The following is a 16,404-nucleotide window of genomic DNA, read 5'->3' as shown; positions in this document are numbered from 1 at the left end:
CCAGACAGAGGAGGGAAACGGTGCGTCTATAAATAGTCATCTGAAACTCCACTAAAAAATTGAGGTAGACTCACCGGCCTGCCTCCTGAGTTGTCATGACAACCCCGACATGAATGACAATGCTGAGGGGATGATTCTAATATAGGAAGCTGCCTCGACACACACTCACAGCTGCCTTCATAACAGACAAACTCGGAGATGAGGCATATTTGATCTTGAATTTTAATGTGAAATCGGGGAAAAACAAATCTTCAGTGGTGCAGCGAGTCCGCACTCACATGCAGCTTAGATGCAGGGAGGTGAAGTGCAGCGCAGACAGATGTGTGCGTGGACTGATAAGAGTCTGATGTTATTCCCAGGAAAGGGGATTGAGCTGAGGTCATAGTGAAGGTCCTCAAAATACTGCGTGTCAGAAGAACGGGACAGATGTCGGTGCACTGCTGGCACGGATCTATAAATTGCACACAGGCTGCGGATTTATTGGACATCCATTTTAAATTTGCACTGAATAAATTAGTTCCTATATTTGGCAACCATAAGCACGTGTGAACATGTAGCAATATGTAACACACTATAATGTGTGTGAGCAGATATGAAGTGGAAGTGGAGAATCAATTATTTTACCAAGCCTTTCATTATGGGAACATCAGAAAGCTTTGAAAAATTGAAGATCATAAGATCACACAGAGAAATAAGATGCCATTGAATGTCGATTTTCATCGCACCAAATATCTAGACCCCAAATATTCTAATGAATATGAAAAAGTGCCAGATGTTTCTGTAACGTTTTAAGCCTTTTCTGTCTAACAAACCATTTTAATTAGTAATTTAAGCACAAAAGGCACCTAACTGAAGAGACGAGCCAGTGTTGTACAACATACAACAGAGAAAAGAAGCAACTAAATTGTATATTTAGGCAAAAACAATCGATGGCTGTCAAGAAGCCAATGATTAGGAAAGCAAACAGGGAGAACATTTAATTTGAGGTATGCCAAGTTATGCAAGAACTTAGCTTAAAATCAGTGGTAACAGGTCTGATTGAGCAATGCATCCAAATTATTACCAATGCAATAAAAAAAATACCTGGATAAAAGACACAATGGAACACTATCAGTCATGGCCCAGACCTCAACATCAATGAAGCAGTTTGGGATGATCTTACAGAGAATGAAACACAAGCAGCAAACATCCAAAGAAGAGCTCTGAAGCCCAGAAAATTATCTATTTTTGGGCTATCAAGCTCTTTAGCAGTTTTTTGTCCTGTATAGTAATATTCTATGCACCTGTTTTTCTAGCAAAATATAAAGAAATGAGGGGTGGCGGTATTTTTTTGAATGTCAGTGCGTGACGTTTGTCTGGGATGTGTTGACTAAATGTTCAAATATAAGACGATTTGTGTTTTGCTTGCATAAAAAGGAATAAATAACAAAAGAGAAAAAGGAAAAAAAATTAGCTAAAATTCTTTTTAATCTCTGCTAAATACAATTAGTTAAAAGGAATTTAGACAACAATTGACAAATGCTTTGAGATCATATGCAAAGGTCTTCCAGGAGTAAACTCTACCATCATGAAAAAACCTCTGGACTATTTTGGCATCTTGTTTTTAAGGAATTATCTAAATTAACTCTTATTTTATTAGTAAAAAACAAATTAAAAAAAGGTCTAAATATCCTGGAAGTCATCATTTTAATAACATCTCTTTTTCCTCTCACATCTTTACTCTTAACCACTTCCAAAAACAGAAACAGCCTCCCTTTAAATGTGCTCTTATTCTGAAAAACTGAGCAACATTTCCTTCTGATGAATGCAGAGACTGAGCCAAACACATGCGTCTCCTCTTTCCTGCAGGCTCCAGAAGTCCTAATTAAATGTCCCAGTCGTCTCCAGCGCTGCAAAGACACTAAATTGTTAATTCCTCTCATGGCCTCTTTCTACACCTACTTCCTGATCCATTCTCCAGCGAATCCGTCACCATGGCAGCTGTGTCGTCACTGTTGTTATAGCAACCGTAGCGCTGCTTCTGCTGCATTTGCCGTTACTCATCCAGACTCCGTCGCCACGTGCCCCCCAACCACCACCCTCTTCCATCCAACCCTCCCCTGGTGTTTATAAAGCTTATCCCTATATGGCCCACGGTTTTAGAGAGCAGCTGTTAAGAGGCAGATGCTGTAAACAGCGCAGGGAGCTCTTTGTCAACACTGGCCCGTCAAAGCACACAGAGTGTCGTAATATAAACACTATTGTTCCCGTTTTGCTGTCTCATATGAGCCCCGGGCGAGAGCGCGAGCCCTCGGGTTAGTTTTTCAGGAACTTAGCGATAAAGAAGCCGATAGTGTCGCTGTCGGCTCTGCAGGGGAGCGGGGCTGTAATTTCCGTCTGCTCCCAGCTCAGCTCGGGACTGAACCTCTGGAGGAGGCGCAGCTGCTCAGGTGGAAGGCCGGCTCCAGGCATGCCTTCAGCACCGATGTGGGGCTCCTGAAAAACAAAAAAAAAGGTTTCACTTTGTGATTTTTACATTTGCAGTCACGTCCATGTGGCTCAAGTGCTTTACCTGTGGCACAAGTGAGAGGCAGGGGAAGGTGTCAAGGGCCCAAGCTACCTGCTCCTCATTCTCTGCTAGAGTCACTGTGCAGGTGCTGTACACCAAAACACCACCTTTCTTCAGCAGCCGCACCGCCTGCAGAGACACAGATAGCTACGTATTCATGTACTCGCTTTATAGTCGGTGTAATCGTGGTTTTATTAACTTTTTAGTGAGTTTTAGAAGCACTGGACCAAAACTATTTGGTTTCAGTTCATTTTTTGCTGCTCTTTTTTAGAGGTAACCTCCAGGGTTTAAAATTAAGTACCAAATAAATTACAGATCCTCTTGTGGCCACTTGAGGCTAGCTCCAAAACTGTGGAAATTCCCACAGACTGTCGTGTTTAAAAGGCCCAAATTTAAAGTATTAAAGATTCATCTTCACAGCTTTTTAACATTTGCTTCCAAAAGTATTGCCTGTTATGGTCACTGAAGGGAAAACACACCAGATCTATTATCTCTAATACTCATCATTTATCACATTCTGGGTGTGCATTCAGTTCAAAAGACTGCCTTTCTTGGTGTAGTGGTGCATTAGTGAATTGGCAGCTTGCACACGTGGAAAGGCCACATCAGTGGTGAAAGATATATGCAGGTATTTTGCTCCAAACCGTCTTTTTCAGGGAAGGCCTTGCAAATTTCAGCAAAACATTGTTAAACTGCACACTGCATCTATTCCAACAGCACGGCTTCATAGTAGAAGATTCTCTGACTAGTGAAGTGGCCTGCACCTTTCACCAGCTATAAATACTTGGCACATGATGAAACACAAAATACGACAACGAAGATCCAGGACTGTTGAGCAGCTAGAATCCTATATCAGACGAGAATGGGGCAACATTCTTTTCCCAAAATTCCAGCAGCTGCTCTCCTCACTTCCCAGATGTTTATAGGCTGCTGCTACAAGAAGAGGGGATGCCACACAGCGGTAAACACGGCCTCCTCCAACTTTTTTGAGACACGCTGCTGCCATCAAATTCAAAGTGACCTCATATTTTTCTTAAAATGCTTCATCTTCATTTTCTAAATATTTGATGTGGTTTCTGTGTTCTAATGGTAAATAAAATAGGAATAGGAAACACTGATGAAGCTCTAACGAAGCATGTCCTCTGCGCTGGTTTCCATGCAAGTGATTGTTGGGGTTTTCGCTGTGTTCTCTGTATCAGTGTTGGGTCTTTACCTTACAATATAAAGCACCTTGAGACGACTGTTATTGTGATTTGGTGCTACATAAATAAAATTGAATTCAATTGAACTTTTTAAATCGAAATCACAGAAAATGATCAGGTCTCGAAAGGTTATTCGCAGAAATTTGAAATGACAGTTTGCTTTCTCTGCGCACTTTTGAACAGACTTGTAAAACTGCACATAAGCCTGAGAAGTGAGCTTCAAACCTCACAGTGACGTTAAACAAGTAAATCTGAGCTGTGATCAAGCTGCAGTGGAATTTCTATCCAATGCTGCCACCTGCAGGTTAAAGAACGCTAGTACTGCTGTGATGTTAAGATGATAAAACGTGGTTTATGTGTGTGAAGTAAAACCTACAGCATGAAATAACTTGCGCTGCAGTGGCTGGTAGGAGCAGATCTCTTTGAGGCTCCAGGTGCTGCCCATGTTGGGTCTCTGTCCGAGGCCACTGCAGGGAGCATCGAGCAGAACCCGGTCGAAACTCTCCGGAGGGAACGGAGGTCCTGGGAAACACAGACACTGAGCTGCTACCTATTTATTATGAACCCCGGAGATTTACATCATAGATAAACTCTGGACTGTACCTTCAGTTTCCTGTGCTGGGTCACTGCTCACAGACAGAGTGCTGTTAAAGCAGTGCGCCTTCACGCTTTGCAAATGCAACATTTGTGCATTTTGACGAATGCGGTCGATCTTATTCCGGATCCTGTCCAAGGCTACGACCTCTCCCTGTGTCGGAGGAAAAAAATATATTAGAAACAACTTAAAAAGGAAGGAAATTTCACAAATTACAATCCTAGACTGCTTGATTTTATCTCAGGAGACGTTTTAGTTAAATCAAGTAAATGCTAACAAGGACACAATCTGATCACTAATTTTATTACACAAAGATGAACGTGTTGTTGTCCGCCCTCTCCTCCAGGCTGGACACAGACCAGCCTCCCAGTGGGGTGGTGGTGGGCCCCTTTGGTGGGGTACAGATGCTGACCTTAAATGTACTTAAATTCCACTTGGATCATTTTCTATGTTAACAGTTAATGTAAAGTGTTGCTTGAGACCTAGATCTAAATCACTGGTGTCAAATTCATTCTAGTTCATGGGCAACATACCATCCACATGGACCAGTCAAATCACTGCATTAAAAAAAACAAAAATACTCTGAATATTAATTATGATCGCATCTGGACACAAGAACCTGATCTCCCATGAGCGCAGCAATGTGGCAGGTCTTCCCTCCAGGCGCAGCGCACATATCCAGGATACGCTCTCCAGGGCGAGGTCCGAGCACGTGTCCCACAACCACAGACGGGAGGTTCTGCGCAACATGGATTCGCTTCAGTATGGGCAGTGATGTGGACATAACATGTATACAATACAGTTCCTGGTTGATTCAGACTGAAACCTCACTGCTGCTCTTTTTAAAATGGACCTAATACGTTATTCTACATTGTCTGTCATTCTGTAGGAATGTTTTAGGCAGTTTTTTAAATTCTTGGATCAGTATGATGTCATAAAGAGCGGATATCCTATCAGACTCCTGATCCACCTGCTGCTCAAACCATCTGTTTGCAAGGTGCAGCTGTTCCAGAACAATACAGGACAGTTTATCTGAGCCATAGGATAAATTGAGGGGCTACAACAAAGCCAGTTATAACAGAAAATACGGATTATTTTGGAAATCAGAATTATAGGTCCACTTTAATAAAGGTCCAATGCGGTTCTAGTTTATTACACCGACTTTAGCTCACTGCGGCTCTAATAAAAAATACCTGCAGGAACGCTAGGCTAGGTAAAACACCATCAAAGGACGGACTTCTGTAAAGCGGCTCCACCATTCGGATACCGATACCTCTGAAAGAAAAAAAGACGACAACTAATCAGCTAACACGTTTCTAAGATGAAGAGTAAATTTAAAGTTTCTATCCACATTGTCCAAGGTGCTTTTAAAAAAGAGCAAGGGATTTTCAACATAGCATTTCAAAACATACAAGAGGTCTTTAGAGACCATAAATTATTTAAAACAAATCCTATTCAAAGCAAAAAAATAAAGAACTGCCAGGTAATATTCAGAGTATGTTTATTTTGAAAGAAGGAAGTTATAATTTAAGGGGTTTTTCTAACTTCAAAACAGGGAAGGTCCGTACTAGAAAAAGCTTTTGTGTTTCTGCTCATGGAGTGAAACTGTGGAACGGTCTGAATATGGAATTAAAAAAGACAGTGTTTACTTACCTGGCAGGCTCATCTGTGCAGAAGATAGTGGAGCGGTCCATTTCGGCTACTCCATTACCCACAAATACCTTTTTCCCCTGGAAGCTGGTGGCTCCTCGGGTGCACTTGCCCTCCAGGTCAGAGAAGACGGACACCAAATCCCCCGCCTTCATGTCTAACAAGAAAACAAAACAGCACACGGTTCGGTTTAAGGAAGATAATCAACACTTGGAACAAATGAAGATACTTTGGCAAAAAGTAAAACGTGCTTCCAAATCACAGAGCAGGTGAAGAAAACAAAGACACCACTGCTCTAAGTATTCACAGCCTCACTTCACTTCTACTGTTTTTAAGTCTTACATTTGGGGCTGCCGAGGATCCCCGGGGCGAAGACGTGAGCGCCTCTCAGTACGGCGCCGCCACACTGAGCGCCCACCACCACCTCTGAGCCGAGCTGCTTCACAGGTCTGAGAGTACAGGACAAAGAACGATCACACGGTTACAGAGGATACACGCACAAAAATGCCGTTCTTCTCTTTGACTGACAGTTTGTTGGCAGCTATCTGAGGGTGTGTTTGTTGTTCCTTTGTTATCAGAAATATTTCCTGTGTTGTTGCTGTTCCACTTGGATGTTGGAGAACCTCAGAGGCCCAAGTGGTGCTGAGTGCGACCTCTACAGAGCAGATTAAGAGTTATCTGAAGCATTCCTCGCATACCTCGGACCTTCAACAGGAAGGATCAGCACATCTGCAATTCGTGGGTGTGGCAGAATCTGCACAGAGACTTCCTCTGCTGACGAGCTGCACATCAGCTGCTAGAAAAACAATGACAAACTAAATAAGCATGACTCCAACACACTGCAACCAAATACCGAAGCCCATTGTGTGGGTTTTCTTACGCCCTCTACATTCTGTTACCAGACAGAGACTCACCTTCCTCAGCTCTTCTGCCAGCTGCTGCCTGATCTCCTCAAGGGGGGCGAGATGGGTGCTGGCTCGTACGCAGGTGTATGAAGGTGGGTGAGACAGACATGAGAGCAGCTTGTGGAAACGATGCTCTGCCTCCTGATGACCCACCGCCGTTAAAACCTAATAAAATAGAAGGGTTAGGTAATAAAAAGCATACAGTGTGCCTTTATGTTGATGAAGTAACACAAAAGAACTGTTTGTAGATGGTAAACAGACTGGTACTTATAAAGTGCTTTTCTGCAAAATACAGACTAAGAGCATAGACAAAAATCTAATGACAGGGTCACCTGATCCAACCCTAACTACCTCTATACTTTAACTATATTAAAAGCACAGAGGGTGTCTATTCCCTGAACCCAAACTGGAAGCTGGTTCCACAGGAAGGGGGCCTGATGGCTGAAGGTTCTGCCTCCCATTCTACTTTTAGAAACCCCAAGTAAGCCCGCAGTCTGAGAATGAAGAGCTCCGTTAGGATAATAAGTTACTATGAGATCTTTAAGAGATGACGGCACCTGATTATTAAAGGCTTTGTATGTGAGGAAAAGGACTTTAAATTCATTTTCTGGATTTAACAGGGAGCCAATGAAGAGATGCCAACATAGGAGTAATATGATGCTTCTTTGTTGTGCCAGGAGACTTTTAGGGAGCTTTCAGATCAACCCAGTAACAATGAATTACAATAGTCCAGCCTAGAAGTAATGAATAAATTAACTAGTTTTTCAGAATCAGTATCCAGAATGTTTCCTGAGCTCTTTCAATGCCTGACTGCATACAACAGAAATGTAATATGAATGATTTGTAAAAAACAAATGAACGAGAGAACCCATCAGTGTTTAAGGGAGCAGGACTTCTGTTAAAGATTACTTAATATTTCTTGTTAGAAAGTCACATGTAACCGTTTTGTAACTCTCAAATGGTTTTCGTGACTGTTATGCGGAGAGAGATTTGCAGAAAATATACTGTAACAGCTAAATGAAAGCACACGCCGATAAATGACGACTTGTAGCATCCTAACTACTCCCTCAGTGAGTTATCTTTTCATTTGAAAGGGAAGACAGCGATCCCAAGAAGTGCATGTGAAGTCTTCTTACCTCCTTGTTTAAGAAGACACTCTTAAGATATTCAGTCACTTCAGGCTTCAGGGAAATTCGTGGGAAAATCGACATTTCCTCTGTTTAACAAGGCTTCAGACTGTGGAAAGGAAAGCAGGAAAGCAACACGTGTCAGATGGACATCTTAATTATCACCGCCACTGGATTAATGTGGAAACCTAAAGAGGCCAACAATTCAGCGATACCTGTTGTACAGACCAAAATGTTATCGCTAGATCAGGCAATTTCTCCAAGTATATGAAAGATCGTATCACTTAAACGACTCTGTAACATTCAACAAGTCCGCTTCTTAAAATTTATTTAATACATTGACTGTTAAATTCTCTTTCCGCTCCAGGTCTGATTTCATTGTAAATGTGCTTTTAATTGTATTTCGTTACTCACTTCTGTGCAGCGTGGAGTCCACCGGATTGTTTTGGCATTCTTCTTGCAAGTACTTCCGCATACATCATAGGCCACGTGACACAAATTGTCTTTCTTTTTAATTTTTTTTATTGATTTTTCTCTTTAATTAAACAGAATAGATATATTTAAAAAAATCTAAATAAATTCTAAATAAAAAGAAACAAAAAATTGTGCGAAGAATATGCTCAAGAATAAATCCACCAAAAAGAAAACAGCATTTTCAATAAATAAATAAACAATTATAAATAATAAAAAAATAAAGTTTATTTGCATGTTTTGCATGTGTGTGTGTGCGTGTGTACGTGTGTGTGTGCATAAATCTTTGTCTTTTTTGTTGTGTTTAAACAGTAAAGCAAGTTATAAAATAATATATCCATCATAAAAATTTATTTATAAAAACCTAACAAGTAAAAACTTTATCAAAATAGTAAAACATTTAAAATTATTACATTTAAACATAAAACTTTTTGTTTTAAATGTTGGCTAAACTCCTTTTCCTTAGGAATTTTATAGTTATAGGCAATATAATTTAGAAGCAAATAAAGGTGGAACTGAAGTGTTAGCGGCTTGGCTTCATTGATAAGAACCATTCCTAAAAAAAAAAGAAAAAGAAGAAGAAGAAGCAGAAACTGGAGATTTAAAAGACAAACATGCCACGATGCGTAAACGTCATCACGTAACCGGAAGATAACTGAGCAGTAGGGATTGCTTTTTTCACCGGACAACTGGCAGCTAACGGGCAGAAGAAGAGAGGAGTAGATACTCACGGGGACTACACAGCTGCTCTGTACACACAGGGATTATTTGTACTTCTTGTGGGGGCTTTAGGCTTTACTTACACCTACACAATAATAACTCATCCCGCTATTGTTTTAGATCTGGTTTTAGCTTCATGGCTTAGATGTTTTAGATGGAGTTTGCATTGAAAAGGTCGCTGAGGTGTTTTGTAGACCAGAGCTCTTTGAGCTAGTGTTAGCTAGAAGCAGCCAGCCGCGGACTGCACGGTGCGGACCACAGAGTGGAGAAAGTCGCTCTATCCACAGAGGGACGGACATCGGCATTTATCCCTAACAATGGGCCTCATACTCGCCAAACTGTGGAGCTTCTTTTGTAACCAAGGTGGGTGTCGGTTTTTGCAGCTCACTTATCTCAACCGGGGATAAGGCGAACTGTTAGCCCGTTAGCATGAAGAGGGCAGCTGAGGTGCCACAATAGCATATGGCAGAATTATCTCCCCACACATCTATTTTATTTATTTATTTTTACTTAAGCACTGCCATCTGAACTGTCTTTATTTATCTTGTAAACCAGGGTACTACTCTCCACCCGCATGACGCCACCCAACATCGTAACTGTTAATCTGTTTATCAACCGATATAATTACCTTAAGAACCTACCGGGGTATGTTCACAGTGTTGTCAATCAGCTTTGGCTCACTGTCCAGGACACGTCGCCCTTACATAACTTTTCCTTGACTTTCTGGAAAGATGTTTACTGTAAATATAATTATTCAGTTGTGGCGCCAAGTGTCCACTTAAAACAATGGAACTAGTCTAACTAGTATTTTGCTCCCGTTTATGATAGGTTACCAAGCTGGATAACCAACATTATCGTGTAATTTCGAGTTTTAAACTATGGAGGACAGAATTTGAGAAAAAATACAATTCAACCCAGAAAATATATATTAAACAGACAAAATGTTTACTCCTTTCCTCATCACTTGCATCTTGGAACAGTAAAGAAATGTATACATGTCGAAAGAAGTACCAAAATAAGCTCTCGGGTAATAAGAATATCTAAACAAATTTCAAATTATTGATTTTTAGGTAGTTTTGGTCCTCTGTATTAAAGTATTCAATGTGGGTTTGCCAAATGTCCTCCAATGCAGTGTCAAGTATTCATTAACTGTACAGCTTCAACTTTCTGTTTTTTTTTTCCCCTTACTGTAAGTGAGTGTTATTTTTCTTAATAATGAGGAATAGGAAGTGTAAATCATTAATGAAGGATGTGGTTATATTTACAGATAGAATTTGTATTTTCTGTTTGATTCCAGTCATCATTTGTCATCTGATAGGGAATTATTTTTTTGTGCTCTTTAGCATGTGTTATATTGCTTACTTACTGCCTGGCCCTAAGAGTGGCAAATACCTACTTTCATTGTTACCCAATTCTGGATTAAACTATTCCCAGTGTCAAGTTTTACTTACTTAAGGAGACTGCTGTGTGGTTTGTGTGAAATTGTTGGGACTCAGACTAGGAGTTGAATCTATGTCATCATCACCATGTAATTGTATTACTAGAGATGTGGTTGGAGACACAAGAAGTGATTCTTCTTGGTGTATGAATCCCTTTGTGTTATTTTTGCCGAATTTTAATTCTTTAGTGCATTCTAGGAATAAATGTTTCCTTTCTCTGGACATCATACGCGTATTTTTCCCTGTGTGGTGACATCTATTTGAATTTTTGTTGATAGTTAAACTGTAAAAAAAAAAAAAACAAAACCAAAAAAGCCAAACCAAAACCTCTTTGGTGGGTGCCAACATTTTTATTTATTTATTTATTTTTTAATATATGCAGGAAAAACCGTGTAATGTTGCTTCTTGTAAAGGAAGTTCATCAAAACCCTCAGAGCTGCGATGCCCTTTGGCCAGACTTCCTTCCTTCCTCTCAGCCGGAGGCCTCGCAAGGGCAAGAAGTTAAAACACTGGCCGGAAATATTTTAGTATCTACATGTTCCTCCAATTCTGCATTTAGCCCACTATGTTTGCCTGTCTCGCACCAGCCTCAAACCCTCATTGTTGTTCTATGTTCTAGCTTGTTATATGAATGAGAGGAGTTTAGTGTAGGTCTAGGTTTGTTTGTTTATTTGGGAAAAGTAGGTCAGGAAGACATGAGGTAGGAAGTAAGTTTTTGAGGTTTTTATTTTTTGGTGTGATTGCTTTTTGTGAGCTTGATCCAGTTTTTGTTTCAAACTGTATACTTTCAAATTAATTTCTGAGTTGTTTTTTTTTGTTTTCCAGAGCACAAGGTGATCATTGTGGGACTAGATAATGCAGGGAAAACCACTATCCTCTACCAATTGTAAGTACTTTTTTCAGTTTGAACCTTCCTTCCTGAATGCTTTTAAAGTTGGAAAAACACAAACCCACTTTGCATTTCTGTTTTATTCAGTCTAATGAACGAGGTGGTCCATACTTCTCCCACCATCGGAAGCAATGTTGAAGAAATAGTGGTGAAGAACACCCACTTTTTAATGTGGGACATAGGTGGGCAGGAGTCTCTCAGATCCTCCTGGAACACCTACTACTCCAATACAGAGGTGAGAAACACCTTGCAGAGTCTTTCACACTCGACAGTAGCCATGTATTGTCGAGCACAGTTTTCTCCCTGAGCACAGCAGCTGGTGTTTGCTCGGAGCACAGACGGCAGCATAGGCCGCCCAAGTCAAAGGTCACCCTATTCACAAAGGAGCCGGTCTGAGAAGCAAAGGGGTCAGCTGCCACAGTAAAAAGACAAACAGCAGAGGCAGATGTGTATGAGAACTTAAAGACCGCTCTTTACAATATTCACTAAAGGTTTATATCCATTTTGGCTGCTTCATGATTTGAATACAAAGCTCAATTCCTCATTGTTCCCTATGCTTTCTGTGGGAGCATTCCATTATCCTAAAATGTCTCCTCACATATTCACTTGCATCTCTCTCTCATATCCTCTTTGTGATGTGTTAGAGATCCAAAAAAAGACATGTGAGCGTGGAGGAAGTAAAGCTGTCAATCTTCAGCTCCTCCCCCAATGGCAAACTTTGTTCTTTATGTGGAGGTGCAGCATTAATACATCATGTCGCCTGATATAAGACATGATTATACACCTGGGTGTCCTTGCTTTAAGCTGCTCCAGAATCCAACCTTTCCCTCATTCCTCAAGGTGGATCAAGGTGATGATGATGGCTGATTCGGAGCAGTTCCTAGGTTGTGGGAGAAGCGAGAGTTGGCATAATGTAAACCACCCCATGTCGGGGTTTCTGGGAATTCTAAGAGGCAGTATTCAGCATTTTTATTGACTGCTTTTATTGGGAATATATTAACGGTCAGTTATTGATTTTTTTTTTTTTTTTTAAACCTCAGACTGCTAGTAAATTAATTATTTAGGAGCTGTTAATGAAATAATGTATTTGTTAGTAAACTCAGTATATTTTTTTGGAAAAAAAACTTCAAATCTAAGAACCTGCTTTTCACTTTCACATTAATATAACGTGAATATTGATAGGCTTAAAAAAGTAATTGAAATATGTGAATTCCAGGAATTAAGGATGCAAAAAGGAAACCCTATGAGATTAATTATGTGACTGGTTATTATGGAAAGGTGAGTTAAACTACTGTAACATTCAGGTGTGTTTGTATCAAACAGTGGCTAAACTGATGCTGTAGACTTTACTGCAGCTCTGCAGTTACTGGAGTAGCTTGTATTTATATTTTGATTGTAAAGTCAAATGGTCACATAACAGTTTGTGCTCCAAGTCACTTTCATGTTGAATAATGTGTTGGCCTGTGTCATCTTCTGGTGGTTGTTGCCTTAGTTTTGATGGTGTGTCTCACATCTCTTCCAAATTAACATGCCTTTGGCATTTTGTCATACAGAGACAATTTTTCTTATTCAAGAGGGGATATTTGCATAGCACTCACCACTTCCCATTGTGAGGGTTTCAGCCTCGGAAATGCCCACCCGCTGTGTTGCATTTTGTTGCTGTGCCTTTTGAAAAGAGGTCACTTAGCATGGACTTTTTTTTTTTCCCCCCAGTTCATCATTCTGGTGGTGGACAGCACAGACCGAGAGAGGCTGGCTATCTCTAAAGAGGAGCTCTACAGGATGCTGGCCCATGAGGTAACACATAACACTCTTCCTAGTATGACCATATATGACGATAACGCAGGACGATGGCCAGGCTTTTCCTCCACCAGCATTGTTTAGAGTTTGTGGTTCAAAAAGTGGCAGCGACTAAGGTTGTGCTTTCATTGTTCTCCCTCAGGACCTGCGGAAAGCAGCTGTGTTGATATTTGCCAATAAGCAGGATATGAAGGACTGTATGTCTGCAGCAGAGATCTCTAAATACCTCACCCTGAGCTCCATCAAAGACCACCCCTGGCACATACAGTCCTGCTGTGCACTTACGGGAGAGGGGTAAGAGAGATCTGCTCATTCTTCACAAGCAGGAAATGCAGAGTGACAGGGTGTGCAGACTTTTAATTAATGTAGGGGTTAGATGATGATATCTCACCCTCATCCAGCTGCAAACCAGATCTCAATTAATACACAGATGTTTCTAACTGATCTTATTAGTTTTTTAAAATGAAAGCGGTGAGCAATAAAAGAAAACGGGGAATGCAGATGTTTTTTGTCTCTGTTGTTCTATCTGTAATTGTTTTCTGAGAGACGGATGTGGCCCAAACAAGCAGAAACTGCAGCTCTCCATACAAACCTTAGATGAAGTGTTTTTATCTTCGTTTTCTCCTTTAACAGATTTAACCCGGCGCCTAAAAGCTACTGTTCCAGGATTTTTGTTTTGTTTTTTTTATCGCTAGGCTGTTTTATTTGTTCTGCTTGTTTTTTTTTTGGGGGGGGGGGGGGTTTGTTTGCTTGTTTGTTTTTTATGTTTATTGGAACAAACTGAAACTCTATATTATGTTCAGACAACTTTTCAACAAGCTTTGGTGCTCCAGTATAGTGACACCAACACCACATACTTATGAGGACATTTATCCAGTAAAATTAGTGTTAAGTTGTCCTGCAGGGCTGTGAGGCTTGTGAGCCACCAGATGTCACTGCATCTGCTTACTTTAAGCCCTGAGGCCTCAGGAGGCTTTGTGCAGCCATCAGTGGCAGAGTTCTGCTTTAAAAATAAATATGACCCACTGCTGTTTGTGTATAAGGGTAAAAACAGGCACACATTAAGTGCAGTAAGACAACAGGGGGAGTTAGTGAGAACATAAATATCCAACACAAAAACAACACAGGGTGTTTCCAGCTGTGTGAAAGTGTCTGACATGAACGATTTTCTGCTTTGTGAAACATGAAGAAGGACAACTCTGCAATGTATCCAATTTGGCTTCTCTTAAAGTTACTTGAAGTTGTCTAAAGCTGTGAAAACAGATGGGTATCTTTGACTCTTCCAAATTAGGAGTGCTCTACAGGAGTACACAGTATAAAAGAGGGATGCAGCTTTGAGGTCTGAAAAGTGAAACCCCTGCTGAAGAAATTTAAACCTGCATGTCACATTCACTTTCAAAAACGGTCACAACAGCTGAAACTCTCAACTCAAAGTTTCATAACAGAGCTGCACAAACCAGAGTGTGACATCATGGCAGCTACACCCATCTTTTATTCAGTCTGTGGCTTTGGGCCACATGGTCCATCGTGGGTTCTCATTACATTTGAAGGCATTGAAAAAGTTCTGCTGATTCTCATCTTTGATTTCCTGTTTTTCAGGTTATGTCAAGGCCTTGAATGGATGACCTCCAGAGCCGGACTCAGATAGCCCATTCCTTTGCCGTTAATGGCCTGACTACCTTCAGCACCGCTGGGATGGAACAGCATTATTTTTTTATTTTTTTATTTTATTTTAGGACAAATTTGGAGAAGAGTGTTGGCACGCTGTCACAATGGAGCCAGTCCTTCTCCTGAACAGAGACCAGGAATAACAGAGACCAGCTTAAGGAGCAAGTATTTTGGAGTACGGCACCAGACTATCATCATTGACATGACATACTTCTCATCATATCATGTTACATTATATCGTATCATAAACCCCACGAGGATGTCCATACATGGTGCAGCTGTCCTTTTTTGCCATACAAGTTCATCTATGTTGGGACACAAAGGGATTACAAGCAGTGTTGTTAAAGGAATGGTTCCAAGCTGTTACTGTACAATAATGTTCTCATGGTCAACACTTTTATTTTGGGGGGAGGGGTTTATCTGTTATGTATAATTTCTGTTTCATAAGCTACACCATTGGTATTTCTCACACTACAACCTGATGGTGCCGTATTAAAATGTGGTAAAGTATGAAATCCTATTTTTTAATGACCTTGAGCCTGTACTTGTATATTGTTGAGCCAAATGGTGTTGATGCACTACAAATTTTCCCATCTCTATCCTCTGGAAAATGAACCCTGCAGCATTATTTCAGTACACAGCTCAGTTTTAATAACAGTATTTCAAACTGCAACATTTTTTCCTAAACGATGCATTATGGTCTTTATTAAAATTTTGCTTATAGACCTGTTTTGTATTAACACACGGTCACTGATGTTGCAAACCCCGCCCATAAGCTTTTTAGTTTTTGACAGCCTTTCTGGCATCTCAGTCCTCTTAAATAAACCTTCAAAGAGGTGCCACGTTTATATGAAGTCATTACTCATGAACCACTTGGCTATGAGGAATAGCAGAAATATGGTCCTAATGTAATTTCGGCTGTTTAGGTATAACTTGATCCTCCGCCTTAACCAACCTGTTCTGGGCATCTTGGAGGACCGTGCAGTTCAATCTGAGAGTCTCCCTGTGATTTTGACCTTCTTTAATTCCTTGAACTTGCTAATGGATCTATGCACGTGTCACTTTTAAACCTTGTATTCCTTTTACAAGTTCTGCAAGTGGCCAAAAAAAAAAGTGATGAGGTGCTTGAATCTTGACTGCAAACCATCCTGGTCTGAGAGTGCCTCTGAGATGTTCTGGTGCAAGGTCTTTTTACACAAACAGGAAGTGGATGAAGCGTGCGGCCACCAGACACTGCAGCACCAAGGTTTACAGCTATTACCTTAAACTCAAAGCAAGGGAACTGATCATATACTGTGTGGTGATGTCTGTACTGTATCAGTTTTATTTCCAATAAAGGTTTGTTTTAAACTTTCAATTATTTCAGAGTCAAAATAACTTTCATTAGGTT

The 16,404-nt window shown here is 40.6% G+C and overlaps 2 protein-coding genes across 4 annotated transcripts; one reads left to right on the top strand and one right to left on the bottom strand.

The window, feature by feature from the left end:
* Positions 1 to 229: 229 nt before the first annotated feature.
* Positions 230 to 8,541, bottom strand: nsun6 (NOP2/Sun RNA methyltransferase 6). 3 transcript variants are annotated; one of them, XM_086306461.1, is made up of 12 exons: positions 8,442 to 8,541; positions 8,037 to 8,136; positions 6,910 to 7,065; positions 6,694 to 6,788; positions 6,338 to 6,444; positions 5,999 to 6,152; positions 5,539 to 5,620; positions 4,965 to 5,084; positions 4,354 to 4,498; positions 4,127 to 4,272; positions 2,552 to 2,677; positions 230 to 2,475 (listed from the first exon to the last, which is right to left on the bottom strand). In XM_086306461.1, exons 2-12 carry the CDS (start codon positions 8,109 to 8,111, stop codon positions 2,296 to 2,298), a joined length of 1,386 nt encoding a protein of 461 aa, XP_086162587.1. In that variant the 5' UTR covers positions 8,112 to 8,136; positions 8,442 to 8,541; the 3' UTR covers positions 230 to 2,295. The 3 variants fall into 3 exon arrangements, with proteins under 3 accessions (XP_086162587.1, XP_086162585.1, XP_086162586.1); XM_086306459.1 differs by having other exon boundaries at positions 231 to 2,475; positions 6,694 to 6,791; positions 8,442 to 8,540; XM_086306460.1 differs by lacking the exon at positions 8,442 to 8,541 and adding an exon at positions 8,243 to 8,311 and having other exon boundaries at positions 231 to 2,475; positions 6,694 to 6,791.
* Positions 8,542 to 9,132: 591 nt separating this feature from the next.
* On the top strand, positions 9,133 to 16,371 carry arl8 (ADP-ribosylation factor-like 8). Its single transcript, XM_086306463.1, has 6 exons — positions 9,133 to 9,581; positions 11,483 to 11,543; positions 11,634 to 11,781; positions 13,260 to 13,343; positions 13,489 to 13,640; positions 14,946 to 16,371. The coding sequence occupies exons 1-6, from the start codon at positions 9,536 to 9,538 to the stop codon at positions 14,992 to 14,994; spliced, it is 540 nt and encodes a 179-aa protein (XP_086162589.1). The 5' UTR covers positions 9,133 to 9,535; the 3' UTR covers positions 14,995 to 16,371.
* The last annotated feature ends 33 nt before the right edge of the window (positions 16,372 to 16,404 follow it).

The sequence above is a fragment of the Aulonocara sp. 'chitande type north' Nkhata Bay genome, linkage group LG9 (genome assembly GCF_057382095.1).
Source record: "Aulonocara sp. 'chitande type north' Nkhata Bay isolate Kocher_YH1m ecotype deep benthic linkage group LG9, A_spYH_male_GT1.1, whole genome shotgun sequence".
Classification (NCBI taxonomy): domain Eukaryota; kingdom Metazoa; phylum Chordata; class Actinopteri; order Cichliformes; family Cichlidae; genus Aulonocara; species Aulonocara sp. 'chitande type north' Nkhata Bay.
The sequence above is the reverse complement of the archived record's forward strand: the minus strand, read 5'-3'. Positions and strand labels throughout refer to the sequence as shown.